General features: G+C 42.7%; 2 protein-coding genes across 5 annotated transcripts in view; both read left to right on the top strand.

Moving 5' to 3' along the window:
- ZBTB34 (zinc finger and BTB domain containing 34) overlaps positions 1-10114 on the top strand; it is a 35758-nt gene extending 25644 nt beyond the window's left edge. For all 3 annotated transcript variants that reach the window (XM_019728602.3, XM_074331052.2, XM_074331051.2), the window contains one exon: positions 8111-10114. In XM_019728602.3, coding sequence (XP_019584161.1) covers positions 8111-9635 — 1525 coding nt within the window. In that variant the 3' untranslated portion in view covers positions 9636-10114. The remainder of the gene's footprint in view (positions 1-8110) is intronic.
- Positions 1-25692, top strand: part of RALGPS1 (Ral GEF with PH domain and SH3 binding motif 1) — a 289205-nt gene that overhangs the window by 8780 nt on the left and 254733 nt on the right. The window lies entirely within an intron of this gene.

The following is a 25692-nucleotide window of genomic DNA, read 5'->3' as shown; positions in this document are numbered from 1 at the left end:
GCTGACCATGGCAGAGGCTGTGAAAGCTGCTTTTAGGCGTGGGAAAGTATCCTCAAATTAAAGTAATTGGAAGAGCAGGAGGTTTGGCCATTGGTTGAATGAGACCTACGAAGAGGTAGAGAGGCTGACAAGTTGGAACTTCCCAACGGGGCATTTCAGCTATGTCCTCTCCATGTATGTTTTTTAAAAGAAGTATTTCACATTCTTATCCAAAGTACAGCTTTTACAAACAAACACAAAATAAGTATTGTTAAAATATGTATTAATGGTATTGAAGAAAAATAGCTTCTATGTGCTTTTTTTAAAATTAAAATATAGCGATATAAATGTCTAATTTGGGGATGGTTTTTTGCTTCATACAATATGACAGAAAGACCAGTGACTAATTTGCTTAATTAAAGCTACTGATTCTGATGTATTTAGTGAGTGGAATAATCAAATTCACTATTGTTTTCTCAAGCAGCTGCAAACTTAGTCTAAATGAAAAGCTAATATAAATCACTTCTCTGCATTATCAAAAGTGAATCCCACTCCCATATCTCTCTGAGTTGGAAGGCATCTGTATTAAGCTTGTATCAAACTGCAAGACTGGGACTCTTTCTTGTTCATTTTTGAATTCCCTTTGGTTGTGTGCATGCAGAAGATTGAAATCGAATGAGTATGTCCTATAAATGTAGAAAAATAATTCAAATTCCCAGTTAGTATGCCATTTAGTGATTGCAGTGAAATCTAATATGGATTTGCAGCATGTGTGACAAAAGGCTAATTTCCTTAATTTGCAAAGAGTTCTGACAGTTCAATAAAAAAGGCAAATATGGGCAAAGGATATGAATAGGCAATTCAAAGACAGACAGATTACCATTAAGCATGATAAAAGATGATCAGCCTCATTTATAATTATGTTAATGCACATCAGAACAATGAGATACCGTTTGTTTTTTTTTAACCTATCCGTTTGGCAAAAGTGAGAAAGTTTAATACCCATTGTTGGCAGTTATGGGGGGAACGGGCAGTTCCCATGTGCTGTTTGTGGAAAGATAGTTGCTGCCCCCTTTTGGGATGTCATTTGGCATTATTGATCAAAATGGAAAACTAACCCAAAACTTCCTCTGCTAGGAAGAAATACTATGACTATTTAAGTTATTTCCTGCTCTGGTATCAGGTGGGGACTGGTTAAGTGCAGTGTGATGCACAGAGTAGTGTGAAGTCGGGAGTGGTGATGAAGTAGTGAGTTTGTGCTGCTGTGGGAGGATTGTAAGGTGTAGTAAGTACATTTTAAAAAGCAGAGTACAGAACAGTTTACGCTAATAGATGCTTACAGTTTTCTCTGAAAGAGCACCCCAAAACTCTTACCAGTGATTATCTTTGGGAAGAGGAACTGGGAAAGCGTTTTGCTACTCATTATATATTTTTCTGTACTGTGGTTTGAAGTTCGACCACATGCATATAGTTTATTTTAGAGATAAATTAAACATTGATGTAACTTAGGTGTAGGCCCTCTGACATTCCATGCAGGGGAGCAGTCAAGACCTACAAGAAACCAATGAGTAGCCCATGCTGGGGAACTGCTGCTACAGAGTGGAGGGTCGTACTTGAACTTGATGTCTCTGTAAGAGGGTGTGACTTCCTCTGCCTTGGGACCACTGGACCTGATAAATCAGGTCACTGGGTGTAGGTAGCACTTGTGGTTTAATTATGTCTTTTACTCCTCTTAGCCTGGACTTAAATTCCCTGCAAATTCCCTGCATGTCAGTCTTTTGGAAGCTCTTACTCAAGAGTGTTTCTTGTTAACAGCTTTAGGCAGGAGTCTTTGAATCTCATTGTCACCACCAAAAGGAAGTGTGAAGTGAAGGAGAGGAGAATGAAGCACTTCCTTTCTCATTTTGCAGAAAAATGGAATCCCTCTCAGGTGTTAATCACGATCTCTCTAGCTCTTTAGTGTTTTTCTTTCATGTATAGTTCTCTACTTTTTTTATGAGACGAAGATGAAAAGTCACATACAAGAGGAAGAAGCCTCATTGTGAAACTATTTTCCGTTTTACAGACTCTTTTCAGAAATGCTTTATTATTTTCCCTTTTCTGCTGGTTTTTGTCCAGGACTCTGTACCTTTAAAAAGCCTGAACCCACCTTCCTTTTGCCTTTTAATTCCAAAAGTCACTGTTTGCACACTCTTGTGTCATGGAAATGCCATAATGAATAGGTAACATTTGGACACTTGGCAGCTGCCAGGCAGTATCTGTGTTTCTAGAAGGCAGCACAACCTCTGGAACCAGACTAGGGTCATCTATTAGCTGTGGGACTTTTGGCAAGTGTCTTCATTTCCTATTTCTTCATCTATAAAAATGGGAACAATCATAGCATTTCCCTCGAGGATCAAATTAATTAACATACAAGGTGTTTAGCACAAGGTACGTACTCATTATATGTAAGCTATTATAGCACATTCATTGCATGAATTTCCCTCATTTCATTATTAAGCAGTAGTGTTGGGAAGTAGTTCTTCCAAGACCTTTTCTTGATAAATCAGTTAACTGGCTTGTCCAACGCCACATAGCTATGTAAGTGTTCTTGTTATTATTTGTATTAGAAAGTGGCAGAGCCAGGGTTCATATCCAACAGGGTTCACATCCAAGTCTAACTTCAAAGCCAGTTCTCTGTGTTACCCCACCCTGCCTCCCTAAAAAGAGTATAATAACTAACCTTGATTTTACCATGTGCCAAGCAGCCACTGCTCAGTGCTTCCTACTTCCATCGTATATTCCTCATAACAACCCATGAGGCAAGGACTAGTATTATTCCTATTTTAAAGATTAAAAAACTGAACTTGGAAAGGTTCTAAAGTACCTTGCCCAAGGTTTTGCAAGTGGAAAACAGGTATCATTTGAACCCAGATCTGACCCCAAATGCATGTTCCTAATGGTTTTAGTATAATCTTTTCTTACCTTTTAAAAACTGGATGAGATATCTTAAAATTTTTAAAATGTTTCTTGTTTTTAATAAGTAATGCATTCACATAGTTAGAAATTTTAAGAGTCTGAAAAGATTACTGAAAAGATTACTGAAAGCGAATAGGCCTTCCAGCTACCCTGTCCCCCTTGCAAGAAACAGTTGAGGTTGTCTTAGTATATCATTCCAGAAATAGTCGGCGCTTATCCATGGATTTGTGTATTGACACAGCGGTGTGTGTGTTCTCATATCGCTTTATACAGACAGCATACGAGTACGTACTGTCCTGCACCTTACCCTTTCCTTCAGCGGTGTAGCATGGTGATGGTTTCATCTGTGCCAAAGAGCTTCCTCATTTGTTTTTTCTAGCTGTCTAGTAGTCTATAGTGTGGATGGACCATCATTTATTAACCAGTCCCCTCGTGATAGGCATTTAGTTTGTATTGAATCTTTTGTTGTTATTAACAATAAGGTAGTAAATTCCAGGACTGAAATGGCACAGCCCTGGGGGCTGTGCGTTTGTACTGTGGTGGGTATTACTAAATGCCCTCCAAATTATTTGTACCGCCTTACACTCTTGCAGTATTTTTTCTATGTATATGTAATGTCTGTATATGCATACATACTTTTAGAAATATCCTACCTTTATTGTTACCTGATTTTTCTTTTTACTAGCTTTAACAGGTATAACTTACATATCATAAAATTCGCCCATCTTAAGTATACAATTCAGTGATTTTTGGTAAATTTCTGAAGTTGTACAACTATCGCCATAATCTAGTTTTAGACCATTTCTATTATCCAGAAAGATCTCTCCTCATTGGCATTTGATCTTTACCTGATTTTTTGCTGTGCTATTAAATATCCATTGCGCAAATATTTATTGTCAGGCAGGAATCTGGCAGATAGTTATTAAAACAGATAAAAATCCCTGCCCTTGTGGGGCTTACAGTTTGTGGAGCTAACTTTGTATTCTTCTGTAACATCACTTTAATAAAGACATAGTATTCAGCATATAGGTGTACTGTATTATAATAATTCCCTTATCGTTGGACATTTAGGTTGTTTCCATCATTTTGCTATTGTAATTGAATGTATTTATGGATAAATTCTGTGCTATATTCATGATTTCTTTTATGATACAGAGTGCTGAAACGAGAGAAATGTCCATTTTAAAGCTTTTGTTATGTTTGTCTCCCAGGAGAATATGAGAGCAGCCCTCTCCCTATAAGACTGTCAGCCTGGGTTGTGTTTTTAAGTCTTGCCAATTTGAGAAAGAAGAATATGTCTAATGTTAATTTTTATTTCTTTATTGATGAAGTTGTTAAGGATTTTATCTGTGTTTAAAGGCTGTTTTAATTTTTATTTAGCCAAGTATTCATATTCTTTGCCTATTTTTCAGTTATTATATTTGGCTTTTATTGATTGTAAGAGTTTTATACTTCTCTGCCATATAGCCTGTATTTTTCATAATTTGTCCTTTTTGGATATAAGGTATTTTTTATATGCGCAAAAGTTTTTACTTAATAGTTAAGTCTGTGTTTCTTCTTCTGGCATCTGTCATTGTGTGCTTAAAAATGCATTCTCTGGAAGCTATTTTTGGGTATGTTGTGAAGAAGGGATCTAACTTTATTTGTATTATCCAAGCAGCATCTATTTCAAGAATTCTTCCTTTTTCACTGATTGCAAATGGCCCATGAGGCCCATCCTGGTCTGATTTCTTCCTGCCTTGACAGCCCTACGTGGCCTCTGAACCTCCCCCTGCTCCTCGTCCCAATTGTACCACGACACCCCAATATTTCCTGCCTCCCTGACTCAGGCTCTCATCTTTGTACATGGGTTTCCTTCTGTCTGGAAAACTGGAAGATTTCCCTGCAGCAACCACCAGTCCCACCATGTCTGGCTAACCTTTACTCATCCTTCAGGTCTCAATTGAAATATCATTTGTCCAAGTGGCCTTCTCTGACCACTCCCTCATTTTGAAAGATCTCATAGCTTTTATTGCAATTTACAACAGGAGAATTATAGCTCTCCCGGATCCCCAGTGCCTGGCATGTTGAAGACAGTACATACTTACCAAATGAATTATAACCTAATCACTCATTTTGACATCTAGATGTTTGGCTGCATATTTCTTTCTCTAAAGTTTCTTCAGTATTTATTCTTTTAGAGCTGCACTGTCCAATATGGTAGCCACTGGCCAGCCACACGTGGCTGTTGAGCACTTGGAATGTGGTTATTCCAAATTGAGGTGCACTGTGGTGTAACATACACATCAGATTTCAAAGACTTAAATGACTTTTTGATATTAATTGTTGAAATGATAATGTTTTAGATATATTGGATTAATAAAATGTATTAAAATTTATTTTATATTTTTAAACAATGTAACTGCTAGAAAGCATTACACATATGATAGCTTGCATTACATATTGGTTGGACTGCAATGTTCTAGAATAATTTAAAAATCATTTTGTCAGGTTTCTAAGGAAGTACTCCATTGGGCTACATTATGTTTATGAATTAATTTTGAGGGACAGTATCCATCTTGATAGTATGGAATCTTCCTGCCAGAAGCATGATATGTGTCTTCCTTTAGACATGTTTTTGTTCTTATTAAAATCTTACCGTTTTCTTCTTGTAGATTCTATTTTTTGTTTATCCTCTAGGTATTTTATTATTTCTGTTACTATTGTTGGTTGTAACTTGTCATTATCTTACCTAACTGGTTTTTTATATACAGTACTTTTTGCAACCCTCCAGTTGTTAGATCCTGATTCTAACAGATTTTTTCCAAGTGATTCTCTTGTGTTTTCGATGTAAATAGTCATATCTGCCTTGAATAGTAATTTTGCCTCCTCTTTTCTAATGCTATATGCCCTAATTTTTCTCTTGTTGCTTTGGCTGGAGCTTCCAGAACAATCTTAAGCAAGAGAAGTGATGGGCAGACAACCTTTTGTCCTCCCAGGCACTGACGGGAAGGCCTTCACAAAAGTGTTTACTAGAGTGTGTGCCAGGGAACACTAATTCTTTGGAATATTAATATGTGTACCTTGAGAGAAGAGTTTCACCGTTAAATGAGTTTGCAAACTGCTGAGTTAAATAGAATTCTTGTCTGCAGGACTTTCCAGATGGGTTATTATGCTAATGTGTTTTTTAATCCCTGGGAGATAGGGATATTGAGGCTAGCTCATGGGCGTGTGTTCTACTAAACACAGTGTGGTAAAGGCAGATACGATGTTTCCTTTTTAAGGATGATGTTGCCATTGGTTTGCAGTAGAGGCTGTTATTATATTAAGAAAACGTTCCATTCCTAGCTTATTGAATATTTTTTCCTTACTTTGAAAGGGCATTTTAGCTTTCTTTAAGTGCATTTTGGCGTAGTATTGATTTGGCCGTATGGTTTTTCTCCTTTAAGTTACTGACTTTGCAAATTATATTGGTATATTTCCTAACATACAGCCATCTTTACATTTGGTCATACTATATTATTATTATTTTAATAGGTTATATTCTCTAGTATTTCCTTTAGGACTTTAAAATCTGTTTACTGAAGTAAAGTGACAATTTTCCTTTTGCTCTTTGCCACCTCTGGTATCAGCTTTATGCCGTATGAACCAGGATGCTTTAAATGTTTTAACGTGCATCTAGAATAGTATGAAAGGCCTGACGATCATTTGTGCTTTAGTGTTTCTGTGTCTTTTTTATTTAATTCTGCCAATTTATGTTATCCTAAAAATATGTTCATTCCATACAGATTTCAAATAGATTCCAGTCATAAATCTAGGATAAATAAGGACACAGTATTCCTCTTTAATAAATAACTTCTTTCGACTCAAATGCTGATGTGATAAAAAAAAATTCTGGTGTGATCTAGTCACAGCAACCAATTGATACTTTTCTGTAAGAGTCTTAGATTTAGTTGCACATTGTCTTGTCTTGTAATTTAAATTTTTTTCTCTGTATGAATTACTTTTTTGCTTTCTTTGGGTTTCATTTGTTGTTGTTTTTCTAACCTTGTGAGTGATTTCATTTTTTATTTTTTGTCGTTTCACTGACGTTCCCTCTTAAATTTTGTTGTTCTTGTCTCAAAACCCTCAACATTTCATTATGAAAAATTTCAAACATACAGAAAAGTTGAATTTGACAGTAAACACCTGCATACCCACCGTCTGTCTGGGCTCTTCACTTGTTAACATGTACTGTGTTTGCTTTATCACATCTGTCGGTCTCTTCTTGTGGCTGCATTCTCAAGTAAGTTGAAGACATAAGTAAGCTTCACTCCTAAACCTTTCTTGCTGCAGATTTGATGTGTTTCCTTATTTTCGAAGTAGTTTTATTCCTTTTTGATTTTGTCTTTGATTCAGTACCGATTCAAGAGGTTTGCATTTCTATTGATTGGGTTTTAAAACCTAAAATATAATTGCTCGATCTCATTTTATTATGTTTGACCAGAGGAGGCGGCCTGGGCTGTATGTATAGACTGCAGTATTGAGTGAGGCAGTGCTGTGGATTCTAGACAAGAAGCAGCCAGCCTGTACCAGGTGGGCCGGTGTTGTGAGCACTCACGGAGGGAAACGTACGCGTGATGTCCGTCACTCTTATTTTGCTGCTACTGACTCAAAACCCTCGCAGGGACTTCGGTCCCGCCCAATACTTCCACTGAGACATTTGCTACGCAGAGACGAAGGGGGAAAATGTACATGAAGACAACTCAAATTCTTAACTAAGCAGGGTTCAGCTCCACTCATTGCATCCAGGGTGCTGTATGCTTGAAATACACCAGTTGGAAATGTACACATAAGGCAGAACATACTTTGATGAATGTACTCGTTTTTTACTAAGTATGTCAAATCCGCAAAACTGTGAAACGGTAATAGTTTTCCTAAAATGATACCAAATTCTCAATGAGAGTCGAAATAGCCCTACTCTGTGTGTTTTAATTTTGATCAAGATGAAAGTTAGGCAATTAGGGCACTAAGCTAATTGATCATTTGGTTATTTGGCTTTAGATGAATTAACCAAGACATGAAAGACTGAAAATAAGTAAGAGGAAGAATGGTGGTCCAGTAGCCAAAATGGTGGTGTTATGTTTGCAAGCTTCTGTTTATGCTGCTTGTACTTAGGAGTCATGGTGAATTACGAAACTCTCTCTTTCCACAGATTGCGCTTCATGTCAGTAGAAATGGACAGCAGCAGTTTTATTCAGTTCGATGTGCCCGAGTACAGCAGCACCGTTCTGAGCCAGCTAAACGAACTCCGCCTGCAAGGGAAACTATGTGACATCATTGTCCACATTCAGGGTCAGCCATTCCGAGCCCACAAAGCAGTCCTCGCTGCCAGCTCCCCGTATTTCCGGGACCATTCAGCATTAAGTACCATGAGTGGCTTGTCAATATCAGTGATTAAAAATCCCAATGTGTTTGAACAGTTGCTTTCGTTTTGTTACACTGGAAGAATGTCCTTGCAGCTGAAGGATGTCGTCAGTTTCCTGACGGCAGCCAGCTTCCTTCAGATGCAGTGTGTCATCGACAAGTGCACGCAGATCCTGGAGAGCATTCATTCGAAAATCAGTGTTGGAGAAGTCGACTCTGTCACCGTCGGTGCTGAAGAGACCCCAGAGAGTCGGAATGGAGTTAAGGACGGCAGCTTCTTCGCCAACCCCGTGGAGATCTCCCCCCCATATTGCTCTCAGGTGCGGCAGCCCAGCACAAGCAGCGATCTTCGGATGGAGACGACGCCCAGCAAAGCTTTGCGCAGCCGCCTGCAGGAGGAAGGGCACTCGGACCGAGGGAGCAGCGGGAGCGTGTCTGAGTACGAGATTCAGATAGAGGGGGACCATGAGCAAGGGGACCTGCTGGTGAGGGAGAGGCAGATCACTGAGGTGAAGGTGAAGATGGAGAAGTCCGACCGGCCCAGCTGTTCCGACAGCTCCTCCCTGGGAGACGACGGCTACCACACCGAGATGGTTGACGGGGAGCAAGTTGTGGCAGTGAACGTGGGTCCCTATGGCTCTGTGCTCCAGCACGCATATTCCTATTCCCAGGCAGCCTCGCAGCCAGCCAGTGTCTCAGAAGCTTTTGGAAGTTTGAGTAATTCCAGCCCGTCCAGGTCCATGCTGAGCTGTTTCCGTGGAGGGCGTGCCCGCCAAAAGCGGGCTTTGTCTGTCCATTTGCACAGTGATCTGCAGGGCTTGGTGCAGGGTTCTGACAGCGAAGCTGTGCTGAATAACCCCGGGTACGAGGGCAGCCCCCGGGAGAGGAGTGCAAGAGGTCACTGGTACCCGTACAACGAGAGGTTGATCTGTATTTACTGTGGAAAGTCCTTCAACCAGAAAGGAAGCCTGGACAGGCACATGCGACTCCATATGGGAATCACCCCCTTTGTGTGCAAGTTCTGCGGGAAGAAGTACACACGGAAGGACCAACTGGAGTACCACATCCGGGGCCATACTGATGACAAACCATTCCGCTGTGAGATCTGTGGGAAGTGCTTTCCATTCCAGGGGACCCTCAACCAGCACCTGCGGAAAAACCACCCCGGCGTAGCCGAAGTCAGGAGTCGCATCGAGTCCCCCGAGAGAACAGATGTGTACGTGGAACAGAAACTAGAAAACGATGCATCAGCCTCAGAGATGGCCCTAGATTCCCGGATGGAAATTCACACAGTGTCCGATGCTCCTGATTAAGATGGTAAAGAAGTGCACCAAGACAAAGCACATTAATCAATGCATATTTGTGATTTGCTTTGTTGTTTTCTTTAGTTTTCCCAACCATCTGGAAATCTCTTGGTCTTTTGGCAGTTTTTTCTAAGGTTTCTGGAAGGAACACTTCATTGGTTATATCCTTTCCCCACTATCCCCCGAAGGAGCTCAAAGCATGAAGGGCATCGTATCCAGGGAAAACACAGGCTGACAGTATCCCTCTTTGGCTGAACTCTTAGTCCCAAATCTGCCAGTGATTTCGCTATGCCAACTGGTTGACCCTACATTCTCTGCCAAGAGGCATACTCTCTCTGGTGCCATCACGCGCTGGCACCAGTGCGTTTCCATAGAGAGAGACTAGGATGCCGTCAGCTGATACAAATGGGTAACCTTTTCTAATTTAAAGTTACTTTTAGACAATTTATATATATATATAATAAAGTGATTATTATATATATAGTATATATACATTCTCAAATTTGATTTTATTCTGGTTGAGGTGAATGTAAGAGGAATATATAATTTAATGCAATGTGAACAGGGCTTTTGACTCTGTCTCGTCCCTACCTAATATGTTAGGGTTTTGCCCCTTTATTTCCCTTACAAAAGAATGTTAATAGGTTTTCATATATAATAATCATTGTGTCCAAAAGCAAGCAAAGCAAATCACAGTGTTCATAGCTCTGCTTCATAACAAATACATAAACCAAATGCCATAAAATGTACTCAACTCTAGTTGGAAACCATTTGGGATTTTTGTTCGTTGTCCAGGTAGTACGCTGGATGACCCGTGGTGCTGACCTTTTTACATATTGTAGTGTTTTAGTAGCCAACCCCAAAGGAGCAGTGGTTTTCAGTGTTTTACTGGCCTACGAATCTACCTGCATTCCGTACTGTAGAAACATACCAGGTAACTACATCGAATCACTCTACCACGAGTTACTACTCGCACTGAAGGAAAGGGATTTGTAGTTCCGTCTACAATATTCTCCACGCAGTGTTGTGGTTTTGTTGTTTTTCTTTCTCTTTTCAAACAGCCAGTTTCAGGTGCACAGCAACTTTTTCTACATGCAGTTCCCAGGGAAACTGCAGAACTTGGAATTTGTACTTTTGTAAAGATATACTCTATGGGAATTGCAAGCAATATATCTTAGTATTGTGTGTGCTAACGAGAGCCTCAGTGGCTCCCCCACTCTCTCAGTGTTTCCTGCTTCAAGAAACCAACAGTTCAAAAGCCCTCTGAGATACTCTGTGTGTCACCAAATCTGTATGTCACTATTTTTTTTGGTCACGTGGTGCTATGTTTATGTTATCTATCTTTTAGGTCAGTATAGTTGTACAAAATGTGAAATCGAATGGTAATAGTGAATTACTATTTTTTTCCTCTCTTGAGTTCAGAGCTTGAAAAGAGACCTCAAAAGCATGTGCTGGCAAACACATTGCTGTATAAAAACACACCTGAGTCCTATTTGAATAATATTCTATTAGAACTTTAGGAAACGTCTTCAGTTCTCTGTTTTGTTCACCGTGTGCTTCTAGTAAACAGAACGGGCTTTACGAGATTGCTTCGGTACTGTATACTCGGGCAGTCATTTTGTGAGCAAATTGGGGGTGAGTTTGTGCTGACGCTGCCTGTAGGATGTCAGCGCTCCAGACTCTCTGATAACCTTGGCTCTGCACCTCACAGCCAATGCGTCCACAGGAGCACAGCACAAACCACCTAAAAGAAAAAACAAATGAAAAGACCAACCTCAGAGGAGTACAAAAGCAGACGTTTGCTGGTTCTCCATGCTTTTTTGGCTCTTAAAATACCAAGAATGGTGGGGGTTGGGGGCGGTATTTTGGGGGGATTTTTTTTTTTTTTTTTTTTTTGGGTTATTTTGAGGAAACCAATCATTCAGGCCCTTGTGCGTGATGGCCCCCAGGGGTGGTAGCCGTGCAGTGGCATCTCTTTAGCACACAGGATCTGTTCACACGTGAACTGCTGCACCACATGTCAGTGTTACTACATACATATTACACTCGAATCCTGCTGCTCCCAGGAGCAGCTTTTGCTAAATCGGGTATATCGTATGCCTTCTCCTGTCAAACTGCCTAAGTAAGGGGCTTGTTCTCTCCCTGGAGCACTTGTTCAACTCCTGTCAAAGCCGCGTGCCTCAAGGGGAGGCTGGACCCCAAGTGTTTACCCACTTAAATATGTTCTGGGGTTTCAGGTAAATGTTTGTGATTTTTTTTTTTCTTACACGAATAAGTTTGGTTTTGATTTTTTTTTTTTTAAAGAATTAAATGCAAAAAATTTGTGTTGTGATACAACATTACGTTTGTGACAAGAAATGTCCAAATCAAGGACGTGAGAGGTGAGGCTCAGGGAAGGAACCTCCTTTTCACTCAGGCTTGGGACCTCGTGAGGGGTCTCCAGAGCATTCCATGATATTTCAGACAAGGTAGGAGGGGAAACACTTGGAGCAAGCTCCTTGAAGGTCCCAGTTCTTGTCACCGTGTCAATCTTACCCTTATTTACACGGCGTTCTTTGTATGTGTAAATTTGTTTAACTGGTTTGAGTTTACCAAAGAGTGACTTATCCAAAATTGTCTTTGACAAAAATATACATTGCTTTGATTGTACAGTTCAGGTTCAAACATTGTAATGGGACTGTTAAGGGGCAGAAAATGGATTGAGTTTCTCTCTAATGATCATGACTCCACATTTTGCGAGTTCCACTTGCTCCCATTCATGTTGCTAACACTTTATCCTTTCCACTGCTAGCAGTGTTAAGAATGAATTCTCAAGCCATAACACAGTACTGTAAGGTTCCACAGGGCTTCGAGGGGTCGGCGCGGAGGCCGGCACCACGTGTGGCCTCTGAGCGTGCGCGCCGTCATGCTTCTCAGTGTGCGTGTCAGGTGGCAGATTTACTCCATTCAGATCGGGCAGCAGCAATTACTTGTGCCTTGTCACACGAGGATGTGCCAGGAGGATTGACATGACCACAGAACAGAAACATGCTCCCCGAAGTTCCCATCTCCGCAGGCGAAGTACGCTGTGTAACTCCTTAGAGCGACTCTTTGGAAAGCAAAGTCCCTATTTCTGTACAGTTTTAGATTAGATGGTTCATTTATAACAAATGCAAAAATCAATTAAGAGAAAAGTGATATGTGAAGAAATCTTTTACAGTAAAATATATGCTGAGTTCCTACAGATTTGTTCATAATTGAGTCTCTTCTTGAGCTACCTTTTCCACACAGACAATGTGAAGACAGTGGCAGCGTCCTTTTCTATAGGGGTTTTACCTGTTATTACAAACTGTGAAAACAAAGAATTTTATACTTTTACTGTTTGTGCTTCTAAACAGTTATTTTCATTCGAATCAGTTCTCTACCCTCTAATTTCTACTAAAGTTGTAAATACATTTAGAAATTATATTTGTAAATACAGTATATGAAGACAAGTTAATTTTTCGGTCCGTGGAAAACCTCCCAATTGGCTCTGCCTTGGCAGATTTTTGTTTTTTTTGTTGTTTTTTTTTGTTTTTTTTAACAGCAGAAAGGATACTGTCGGTTCACTGTTAAGCAGAATATACTGTAGATCTGAATTAATCATTTTTAAATCTTCCAGAGCATGAGTAGATGTCTTTTCTAATGAGAACAGTTATAACCAAGTCTTTGTTTTCCCTTAGCCCAGACCGTAGGCCTGCATATTTTCGTGTGTGGTTTTGTTTTTACTGTTGTTTTCACAGCCTAGATTCTAGGAAGAATCTGCAGGAACACAAAACAAGGGCTGGGGGTAGGGGGGGTCATCTATGTGAATGAGCTTTACTTTAAAGAAATCAATGTATTTTATTTTAACAACTTTTTCTATTAGTTACTGTGATTATTATTATTTTTTGTTGTCGTTGTTATTGTTAAATTCTGTCATGGTTTCCTGTGAAGCCTCCACTGAAAGGGACTCAAATATGCAACACCTAAACTATTTTCCAAGGGCACACGCCCCTTGAATGGTGCTTCTAGACTGGTCAGGGTTATTTATTAAATTTTATATATGAAAGTATTGGGGAATTATGTAAATTCTTTATATGAAACTATCTAGTACATAAATCATAGATTTCATATTACTCAGTGCAACTGAACTGAAAGTTCAGAAGAGTCATTCACATTGTTCCAAATTTGTAATGGTTGTCACATGCCACATACGTCTTTTTCAGTAAGTGCCAGAGTGCTTCCACTGTTTCTGCCCAGTGCGTGACTTCTCGGCCCGGAAGAGAACCTGTTTTCTCTGGTTTCCCTCTGGGTCTGCACAGACAGGGCTGCTGTAGTTCTTGACCAAGCCCTGGAGTTAGCCTGGCTGCAGAGTCAGTAAACGGACCTCTTGCTGCCCCTCAGTGACAAGTATGCTGTGAATTCAACCTTCGGCCTTGCTGCCCAAGCCTTTGGTTGCTGCCCTGACTATATAGTAAGAGGTAAACTCACCTGGTTTTTTTGAGAACGACCATTTTCCTAATGTGAAAACCATCTCTCTCACCACTTTTATTAGTAGGGCTAACATTCTTTTCCGTTATAAATGGTTGAGCAATTTGAATGACTTAACAATGTCATTATCTTGCAATATAAACTGGTAACCTCACAACTCCACACTTCATCACCATGTGAAGTAAATGAAGCTAGCTAAGCGGATGCTGTATCAACTAGTAACTTGCCATTAAGGATTATTTTATAGCATGAATTTAAGACTATTTATTCAAATGATATTTTACTCTTGTATTCATTTTGTTTTAGATTTGTGACATGAATATTTTAGTGCTGCTTAATTTTGTTCTGAATTCTTGTTTCTTGCTTGTAAATGGCTTTTTTATGGTATAAATACAGTCAATGGAAATTGCTGTTTGTAAATAAAAATGCTGCTAGAGCAAATGCGCTGTGGTCTCCCTGTGTTTTTGCCCCTTCTGGCCTCTGGGTTTCACTGGCTGTAACAAACATCTGCAGTGTCAGATTCTGTAACTGCTGTTTTCTAAAGGTTAGGATTTCATAAGAAGCTCTTGTGCCACTGTGGTGCTGGGAAGAGGAGGAAGAAGCAGGTCTATTTCTGACCTTTCTTGAGTGCGGTGAAGACTGAGTTGTCAGGGGCCCCGGCCTGTGCCCAGGCTTCCCCAGAAGGAATCGCTGGTGAATCCCCTCCCCACTTGCCCGCAGAAGTGTTCCTTTGGCTCCCTGGAGTGTCCCTTGTTCTCCTGCCACAGGGTTGGGGCTTCGGTGCTGTTTCTGCTGTCTCCAGCTTCTCCCTCTTAGCCTGTTAACTCCCTCGATTTCAGCTCAGGGAGGGAGCCCTTCCCTACACCAGCCCTTCGAGGTCAGGCCCCTTTAACAGAGACTTTTATTGAGCTGTGTTCCTGCCCTTTGGAGTACATATTTCAATTGGTAGTTGTAAATCGATTCTTGAGGTTATTCAATTAATGTTTTGCCCTCTGGCGTGTAAGTTCCACGACAGTAGGGATCCTGGAAGGTCCCTGTCACCTGTATATGATTAACACAGGGCCTGTTACCACAGCAGGTACACGGTAAGGACTGAAGGAGTGAGCAAATGCATGTGTTCTGGGACGGTCGAGCAGGACAGGTGGCTGGAAGGCGGGTGGGGATTAAACTTGGCTGCTTATGCTACTAGAGCTGACTTGCTCCTTGCTGGAAAGCAGTCTCGCCCTTCTCACTAGGACTCCTTTACAGGCGAGTGGGCAGTGAGCTGGTGCACAGTGTAAGAGGTCATGCAGGAACCAGCTTTGCTTGCTGGCTGGGGGCCTGGGGCCTCCTGAGCTACTCAGGGGCATGATGGAGAAAGTGCATGGACTTGCAAGTCTGGAGACGTGGTGTGTATCCACGCCTTTGACCGTGACCCTAAGCAGGTCACGTACCCTTTTTACCCAGTTTGTCTAAAATGATGGATTGAACTTGCGTGGCTTAGCTAAATTGTGAGGCAGTGGCTTCTGATAGGTTTGTTTTCTCCTTAAGGCTGGAGAAGTAGCCCAGCGGTCAAGAGTCGGGTGAGCTGCTTCTCTAGCCGGACTATAGGACTATTACCAGGGAATGTGTCCTGGACATGGGACCACCACCTGAAGCAGATACACTGAGAGCAGATGTGTAGCCGTCCTGACCGCATTGCGCAGTAGCTGGCTCTTTCCATTTGTCCTGAAGTCATGATCTGTCTTCACTTTAGTTTCTTCCAGTTGTAATTCATACAATCGGCCAAGCCCGCCCAGTTTTGGGGATGTTTATGATATCCTTTGTAATGCCAAAGGACCACCACCAATCCCTCATTGCTAGCTGGCCTTCATTTCTGTTTCCTGGACCAGTTCCTTGAAAAGCCCTCGAGCCTCAATGACTCATAGCTAAACATCTCGGGTGATGTTTTCCTTTTGTGTTTCACAACTGGCCTAGCTTGCATACCTTTTGTCAGCACATAGGGCTCAAAACTTTCCAGAACACAAATGGCAAAAAGCAGCCACCTGTGTTGCACAACTTCAGCCCTGGGGAGTGCAGTGAGCCCTCGCTGGCTGATTGCTGTGCGGTGCGGGGCGAAAGGTGTACAATAAAGCTTGCTGATCCAGCTTGCACTGGGCAGGAACGTGCTATTCCTCTAAAAGCGCAGTGCGGGGGAGTCTGTCTATATGAACAGTGGATTATAATGCAGTCACCCACGGGGAACCTGCCTGAGTCTGCCCGGACCAAGCTGCCGCCCTTTCCTCTCCAACTGGGTCAGCAAGCAGAGGTCCCCTGTCCTTCATCTTTGAAAGAGGTTGTTCACTAGGGCTTTTCTTGTTCCTGCCTCTGCCCTAATGGAGGTTGGCTCTAATCAGTCTGGCTGGGCCTCTAGGGGATAGTGACATTGTGCTTTGGGGCTGCTAGCCAGGTGTTGCTGGTGGCTAGGCGATCCCATCTGGCTAGGTACACGGGCCCACTTTAAGTTTGCTGATGGGGGGCAATGAGGTCCTGGCACTCCAAGCATTCCTTCAGACTTTTCTGCCCCAGCCTTGGCAGTCTGATCAGCCCTTGGGCACTCTTCTTTGCGTCTCCACACAAGATTTGCTCCTCTTGTCCCTTGGGCTCTCCTAGGCCCCACTGGTGGCTGTGCATGGCCCAAGCCTCTGAGCTCGAATGGATCCTGCAGGTTTGCTTGCACCGTCTTCACGTGCCCTGTGCGTGTGTGTGTGTGTGCTCTAAAATGTGCAAATCAGAGGTTAAGTCAATTTGAATGCTTCAGAGTGCTCAACATGGAAGCAAAAGACCCTTACAGTCTCGTAAGAGTGGGAAAGGACCTCCAAGACTGTCTGCTCCCTGCCTCCTAATACTGGGACTACAGCCGTCTAAGTACTCTCCAGTTTCCACTTGCTTGGGGAAACTGGCTGCCTTCCAACACATTCTGCATCGTTGACAGCTTTCCATGATAGAAAGTCTTTCCTTATCCTGAGCCCAAAATCTGCCTCCTTGGTTTTCTGGTCTATTCCACAGGACCATAGCGTGCTTTCACTATGCAATGACAGCCGTCCCTCTCTCTCCAGCCCTCACTTGGGGCTTCTCTAGGCCAACTGTGACACGGGGCTATTTCCTCTAGTGTCTTGGCCACGGGCACATCCTTCCCCTTTCTGTCTGCCCACCTCCTTCCACTTCAGGCCTTTAACAAATATTAGGAGACATGTTTCTGACAGAATTTTGTTGGAACGGAGGTGGTGGAATCTATAACTTGGAAGAACACTTCTTTGGCACACAAATTACTTTTGTGTGACTGTTATTGTAACTAGTCCATCTCTGCCAGATGTTCTATTCATCGCATATCCAGCTCCCTGGAGCTGTTTTCAGGTTTGGTTTGGTTTTTACCCCTCAGCTCCTTCACTCTCCCCTTCACTCTCCAAACATTAATGTGAGAATTGAAAACCACCTTTAATTTGAGAGATCTGGATTCTGAGAGTGGACTCCTGCATCCGAATTTCCTCATACCATTCCTTCTGAGCACTTCCCTCCCTGTATGACTGACTGAGTCTTCTGCTCTCCAGGGACTCTGGCTTTCTTAACTTCACAAGCGCTGGGGCTCGCTCAGCTGGGAAAAGAGATTCCCGTCTTGCGTGTATCATCTTTGCAGAGGACAGGCTCAGGGGCCGGTTGCTGGCTTCATACCACTTCCTCTTTGCCCTTTCAACACAACTGCCTCCCCATACTTTGGCCTGACTCACCCCTTCTTGCCCGCTGGCCCCTGGCCAGGCTGGTGGTAAAATGGGAAAGCTATTAGGTGTTCAATAACTAAACGACTAGCTGCCTCTTCCCCTCTACTTCATGGTCTCCCTTTCCCCAGAACCGGCCTCCAGGTACCTCCTGCCTCTAGGCTCTGTTGATTGATTGGTCAGTGGATGACCCCTGCAGGCCCTGTGACTGCGGGAGACTTCCACCCCTGACGGAAACCAGCACTTCTCTGCCTACAGTTTTACCTGTAGAAATGTTTCCTTTTATAAATTGTCAGGTGCTCTGTGGATGTAATGGTCGAAGCCTAGATGGAAAGAATTGGATGACGTCCTTTGTGGGGGCTCTGTGTAGCTAGCTGAGGCTTATAGCCTCACTGAGACACCCCCCCCCCCCCCCCCAGAGAGCCAGCAGCAGGGCCTGGTAACCCTGAGGACTCTCAGAGGGCAGAGGACCCAGCGACGGTATTCTGTACCTGGGATTTGTCCTGGAACTACAATGTGCTCTCTCAGGTTCTGGACGGCAAAACTTGGGTGGCTTGATCATGATTCCAGGACACCACTCCCTCCTGCTGTCTTGGGAAAGGATTACTTTGTCAGGAGCCTTTGCCATCCGTGGTGCACCGGGGAAAAGCATTGAAATGCTGCTAGTCCTGCATTGGCTAGAGACCTCAGCCTTAGGGCTGAAATCACCTGGGACTAGTTTTGAGGTCCCTTGAGAACCTATATCCTGCTGGAGGGAGGAGGGATCAGGACAGAGCCAGTCTGAGGGAGGAGGCCCAGCTAAGTGAAGAGGGAGCAAGACCCTGAAACAAAATTCAGGTGAATTAAATAGTTCATCGTAGAAAAATGAAACCATGACAGAACCAGTTGTTGTTGTTTTTTCCAGGGGAAAAAGCCAGTTTTTGTTTTTAAAGGAGGTGATGATATTTGCTTTTGCAGTGGGGAAGATCTTTTTAAGGGTAAGACCAAAAAGAAGAAATCTTAAGGGAAAAATAGATTGGACTATATGCAATGTACAATATGTTTAGTGAAAGAAAACAAAACAAACACTACAAGTTTAGAAGAAAACCTTTGCAACATATAGAACAAGAACTTTTAAAATTAACAAAAAGATGAATAGTCCAGTTTTTAAAAGGGAAAGGAACTAAAGATGCAATCTACACAAGAAATACTCAAGGCTAATAAGTACATAATAAAGATATTTTCCCTCTATTGAAAGTGATCAAAGCAACAACAGGAGACCATTTTTCAGTTCAGTTGGCAATACCCAGCACTGATTGACGAGGGTGGGGGAAATGGGAAATTCATACCCTGATGTTGGAAATATAAGTCAGTATAACATCTCTGGAAGGTAGATAGGTATCATGTCTCAAAAATTTAATTGCGCATTCCCCTTGATACAGCCGTGCTCCTTTTAAGAATTTAACCTCAGAAGATAATCTAACAAGTAACCAAAGATGTATACATTTATTTATCCCAGGGTTGATAATACTATTGAAAAGTAGGAGGCCGCCATAACATCCGTCAATAAATCTGGTACATTCCTACAAGGCTGTTGTAGGAGAACACTTAAAATGATGATACAAATGTGTCACTAAACCTTTATGGCATGGAGAAATATCCATGATATATTATTAGTGTGGAAAAGCAACATATAAAATAACATGTTGTGTGAGACTACTTAGGGTAAAGTTTACACGTGTATAGACAACATGATATTATATTACATAATATATACGTAATGGCCTCTATATTTAATACCTATAGATAATGTTCATTGAATGAGATCATGTATTTAATGAGATGAAACATAGTAAGTGCTTTATAAATGCTATCAATTAGGAGGTGAAGGTGGATAGGGTAGTTCGAGCCAGATGTTAAAGTGTATTTTATTTCAAGCTAAGAGATTTGGATCTTACCCTTTGGCCATGGGAGGCAGTAGAACTCAGTGAATACTTATGCAATGTCTACTATAGGAATGCCAGAGTTGAAAAGGCTTTTTCATAAAGAAAATTGCTGCAGAGAGTGAGGCTTATATCAAGGGAAGCTCAGCCAATTGGCTCCCAGGGCAGATTGCCTTGGGGATGTCACAAGGGCCTGGGGTCAGCCCTCAGCCTTGTCCACCTAGAAACCTGACTTTGGAGGCGAGTCTGAGTCTACCACGGACTTGAGGTCATTAAGTGTAAAGCCTGACGTATAGAATTAGAACGCCACCATATTAAATTTCAATGAGACATGAGTGGTATGCTAAAATATGTCATGCTTAGCACATTAATTTTCAGCAGACCCACGTGGGAAGCTACTACTACTACTGGTAGTTCCAATCAATGATGGCAGCCATTTATGAAACATTTACTAGGTGCCAGGCAACGTGTTGAGCACTATTCATGCATTATTTCCTTGAGTCCTCAGAACAACTCTGTGAGGTAGGTAAGTACTATTATTTATTATCCCCGTTAATTTTTTTAAAGTCCCCATTTTCTAATACTGACTGGAACATGGAGTCACCATGTGACTGGGCTGCGTACGACGAAACTAAATGTTATCTGATCCACCAAGCTGTAAGGTGGGACATGGGCAGCAGCAATCCAACATCAAGTAGAAATGATATATAAGAGATTGGATTTAACAATGTCCAGAAGGTACAAGTAAGTTGTATGAATAGGTAGCTCAAATACCCTTAACACCTACTCTTAATTGTGTCGATTCCTTTACCTCAATCCAAACATAGAGCCTCAATGTACACCCATGCTGGCACCTACTGGGAAAGGACTGCTGAAAAATGACAGCTCCATTCAAGAGTGTACGGTGTCAATGGGCAATGCATTTGATTGTCCACTTTGCGTGGCCTGAGAGGTGACCAGAAGTGCAGATATGCATAGATTCCTGGACACTGATGAATGGTTTGGCTAGGTGGTCACAGAAAGGTGGATTTGGAAAGAAAAGGACTGATGGTCGTAAGAGGGCTTTGCGAAGAGATTTATGGATAGACCTCTCAGAAGGCTCAGGGAGAGTGAAGATCTTTGTATTAGGAATCTATTACCATGTAACAAACCGTGCCCAAACTTTGTACTTTAAAACAATAACCAAATCATTTTCTCATGATTCTGTGGTTCAGCTTCATTAGGCTTCTTTTCTGAACTTTTAGATTCTGAAAACCCAGAATCTCTGTAATATTGTGATTTTTAAGAAATGGTGATTCAGATGACCAAAATATGTTTCTCACATATATTTGGTCTTCATCGGAACTTCCTGGCTCACAGCTCCCCAAACCCTTGGAATTTCCTAAGCTGTTAGAGCAATGGGATCATCTTTTGTCATATTTGGCCTCTTGTCCTCAGTTCCTGAAAAATACTTCAGAGCCATAGTGGTGAAATGAGTTACTCATAACAAACCCCTTTCAACTACAACTAAGTTTATATTAATGAGGTGACTTTTGGAAATCCCCTAAGGATGGGGGTGGGGGACTGGTTGCTGGGGAAATCAGCCATAAAGAGAGGATTGGAACATTCTGTCCTTCCCCTGATTTCCAGAGAGGGGAGAGGGGCTGGAGTTGAACCAATCACCAATGGCCAATGATTCAATCAATAATGCCTATGTAATGAAGCCTCCATAAAAACCCTAAAGGAGGGGTTCAGAGAGCTTCCAGGTTGATGAACAAGAATGTTTCCACATGTCACCATGCTGAGCTCCAAGCTCCTCTTTTGGGACCTCGACCTCTGTATTTCTGCATGTGGCTGTTAATTTCTACCCTTTAATATCCTTTATAGTAAATCAGTGACCTAGTGAGTTTCCTGAGTTCTGTGAGCTGCTCTTGGAACTTAATCAAACTCAAAGATGGGGTTATGGGAACTTCTGATTTATAACCAATTGATTGGAAGCACAGGTGACAACTAGACTTGCGACTGCCATCTGAGATGAGGGGCAGTTTTGGGGACTGAGTTCCTAACCTGTGGAATCTGAGGCTATCTCTGGGTAAATAGTGTCAGAATTGAGTTGAATTGTAGGATACCCCGCTTGTGTAGGGAAACCCCCCCTCTCCACACACACACACACACACACACACACACACACACACACACACACAGTGGAATTGGTGATCATAACCTTCACTTTCCTTTGTCCTTTCAGCCTTAGGAACAGGAGCTGCTTCCTTTCGTCATTACGTGTTTCCTTAGGGTAAGAAGGTCCTTAACACTATATGTGAAGTTATATAATATTATTTGAAGATAGACTCTGATTAATTAAAGATGTATGTTGTAAACCTCAGGGCAACTGTTAACATTTTTGTTGAAGCATTCAAATGGTTTAACATACTGTACTGGATTGTCTGTTAACCGTTTAGCACTGTCCCCGCTTTCTATGCTCTCCCATGTATCACAGGGTCTGGACATGTAGGAGAACTACACTTCCCAGCATTCCTTGCCAGAAAGGTTACTAGTTAGAGTTTACCAATGAGAAGTACAGTGGACTCTTGTTGTTTGCAGGAGTTATACCCTATCAAGTCACTTTGAACAGTAATTAAATTAGTAAATCCTGAACCATTGCTCCTAGGGGACATAAAGGGTTAGGTTCCTGTGAGCCTCTGGTCACAACATTTTTTGTGAACCAATCAAAAATAACCTTGTTTTATGTGTGCTTCTGTTTAAAGACACCTTAATATGTATTGTTGATTCCTTAACATTGAACTCACGAGCAACAACACTCTAACTTATGCCTCAACCAAGCTTATCTAACACATGCACTTTCTCCATAAGGTACCTACAGCCTTTCTGGTGCCAGTTTAGGACTATTAAACAGTACCTCAGGACTGACTGGGCGTCATTTTCAACAGAGAAATCACCAACAAAAAGCTAAAAAATGGGGCACTCAATAGGCTGCGAAAAGGACAGTTGTTTATAGTATGAGAGCTGAAAAAGAAGGTGGAGTGTCACCTTGTTTGACCTCTGCTGGAAATGTGCATATTGGGTCACTAGTTTTTCGCTTGTCTGAATGGCCATGAAAATGCTGTGAGAATTAATTTTTGGATTGTAAATAAATTTTAGTGATAGGCTAATTTGCAAGTATGGAAACCACGAATAATGAGGATTGCCTGTATGTCTATTTTATTAGGTTGGTGCAAAATAATTGTGGTTTAAAAGGTTGAAAAAAATTGTGAAAAATGCAATTACTTTTGCCCCAACCTAATTGCATGCCCTCTACTTCTACCATCAACCGGAGCAACTCAGGTATTTCCACTTCACTGAGAATTGGCTATTGTTTTCTTCCAGGCTTCTAAGAGCTACTCCAGTAGCTGGGGTCCTTGCTAGGGTGTGAAAGCCCATGTCCTGAGAAGGTGTCCCCAAGTCAATGAATTTTATCTAGTCTTACATTCCCGCTTCCTTGATTGAGCACCTGCAAAATTCAACCTTCGGGTCACTCCCCTGGCTTCTGCCAGTACATGCTGGCTACTTCCTGCATTCTTAAAGTATGTAGTCTATTTTGTTCTCTTATCAGGTCCAGTGCATTCCCAGCCGGGTGATGCTAGAGCTTAACCCTACTTACCAGCCTGGCAGCCTGGAGAGGAGGTGGGAGCAGCACAGAAGGCACGGCACTTGTCTGTGGGGAAGGGCTTCTGTAGCACCTGCCAGCACAGTGGTGGCTCCGGTTCTTACTAAGGAAGGGTGTGCCCGCTTGGCAAGCCTGGAGGGGCCTGGGTGCATGTTGCAGAGCCAACCTCCTCTAGAACATCTATCCAGATGTCCCCATCCTTGTTTTAGGATCCTAGGTTTTCCCCACCAGGGCCCTGACCTTCGCCTGAGAGACTCGCCTTGGCTGAGCATTCAGACGTCTCTGGAGCTCTAGACTCTAACAATGTGGTCGTCAGCCTGCCACTCAATGTGCCTGTTCTTCCATTCCCACAGGTGATGAGGGCCTCTTTGTCAGCTACCTGCACAGCTCTCTGGTTCTCACACTTAGCCATGAGTTGCTCCTTACTAGCCCTCAGTCCCCATTACCCTTCCACGATACAACTGAGCTGCAACCAACCAATTAGTTCCTCTGTCTTTGTAGACGTTGTTCTCCCCATACTTTTCAAACCCCAGCATTGCAGCACCTACCATAGTATTCCCCTCCACGACGGTACTGTCACAGGTCACCACTACTAAAATCTTTAGCATTTGAGCCACCACCTGTTCCAGGGAATGTCCGTGTTCCACCAAATGGGCAAACTCTTTGCCTGCTGGGCAGTAGGTGAACCAGTCCTAAATCCACATCTTACCACCTATTTTGCCCAACCACTCTGCTACTTGTGCCTGTGTGGGTTCACTGAAAAGCAGGTGCCAGCACAGGATTAAACATGCAAGGATTTTCTTAGGGGAAATGGGCAGGGAGCTAAGGAGGGTTGAAAGACCCAGCAGACTGTGATGCAAGTCTGACCCCAAGTGAAGGAGAGAGGGAGGGCCGTGTGTGGAAGCAGCGTATACCACCATGCTGTCCAAGGAGTTTAGCAGAGCTGCTGGGCAGTTCTTGAGTCAAAGTTGATCGTCAGAGGCGTCTCACTGTCACCCAGGAACAGACCCACCTTAGAATCCCTGCCATGCTGCCATGTCTGGTGTTGGGTACAGTCTACGTGTAGTGTTGCCTCAGTGCAGATGCTTTGATGGGTTTTAGAGAGCAGCAGCTGGGCCCTTGGTCAAATGAGCTCCCAGTAGTTGGAGGTCTGCATGGTGCATTCTCATGACCACTAGAGGATTACTCACTTTTTTTCAGGAGATCCCTACAAGGTAGGTACTCTGACTATTACCTTCTTATAACTGAGAAAACTGAGACTTAGAGAGGTTTGGACACTTGTCCCAGGCCACATAGCTGGGAAGTGGCAAAGCCAGCATTATTTCCAAGAACTGACCAAACTGAAAACTTCATTCTAAACTCCTGTTCTTCCAGTCTCCTGCTCCTCCCATATTGATGGTTGTTTCCCCTTGGGGCACGTCACCATTGCCACGGCTATCTGTCCCCAGTGATGGTGTTCTTTTCTCTATCCTCTCCTCTGTCCCCAGATGCCCCCTAGGATCTGGAGGACCACTACATTCTAGAATCTTTGTTGCACCCGGTGCTTGATGGCCTCTGCACAGAAGCTGTCACTTGGGCACCAGGGTAGGGTGGGTTGTGCCTCCATATTCGTTATCTATTGCCGTGATCACAAACGTAGCAGCTTAACACAACACATACGAGTATTTATTATCTCAAAATTTCTGTGGGTTAGGATTTTGGCACAGCTTGGCTGGGCCTTCTGCCTCAGGGTCTCACAAGACTGTAATTTAGGTGTTGGCCAGGGATGCAGTCTCATCTGAGGCTTGACAGGGGAAGGATTTGCGCCTGCAGTCATTTGATTATTGACATCATTCAGTTCCTGCAGCTGCTGGACGAAGGGTCACCATTTCTTGCTGGCCGTTGGCAAGAAGCTTCTTGTTGCGTGATCTTCTCCATAGGGAAGCTCACAACATGGCAGCTCACTTCTTCAAGGCCAGAGAGTCTCCTAGCATGATGGGTTATAATCTTATGTAGCATAATCACATACATCCTAAAGACTGTCTTATTCTACTGGTTAGAAGCAAGTCAGGTCCTGTCCACACTCAGGGAAGGGGATCACACACGGCGCTGGACCTCAGGAGGTAGGAATGATGGGGGTCATCCTAGGGCCCCTATACCACAGCTTCCTTGTTGGTCAGCATCTCTAATGAAAGGAGCTCCTTGAACTGTCCCAAAGCTTGGCTCTCACTGAAGTACAAGTCTATGCAGATGCAGCTGGCCTGGAGGATCCCCCTTGGTGACTTCTCCAACTC

Source organism: Rhinolophus sinicus, chromosome 16 (genome assembly GCF_057876585.1).
Source record: "Rhinolophus sinicus isolate RSI-liver-muscle chromosome 16, RSI-T2T, whole genome shotgun sequence".
NCBI lineage: Eukaryota > Metazoa > Chordata > Mammalia > Chiroptera > Rhinolophidae > Rhinolophus > Rhinolophus sinicus.
Note: the sequence above shows the minus strand (reverse complement) of the source record. Positions and strands in the feature narration are given on the sequence as shown.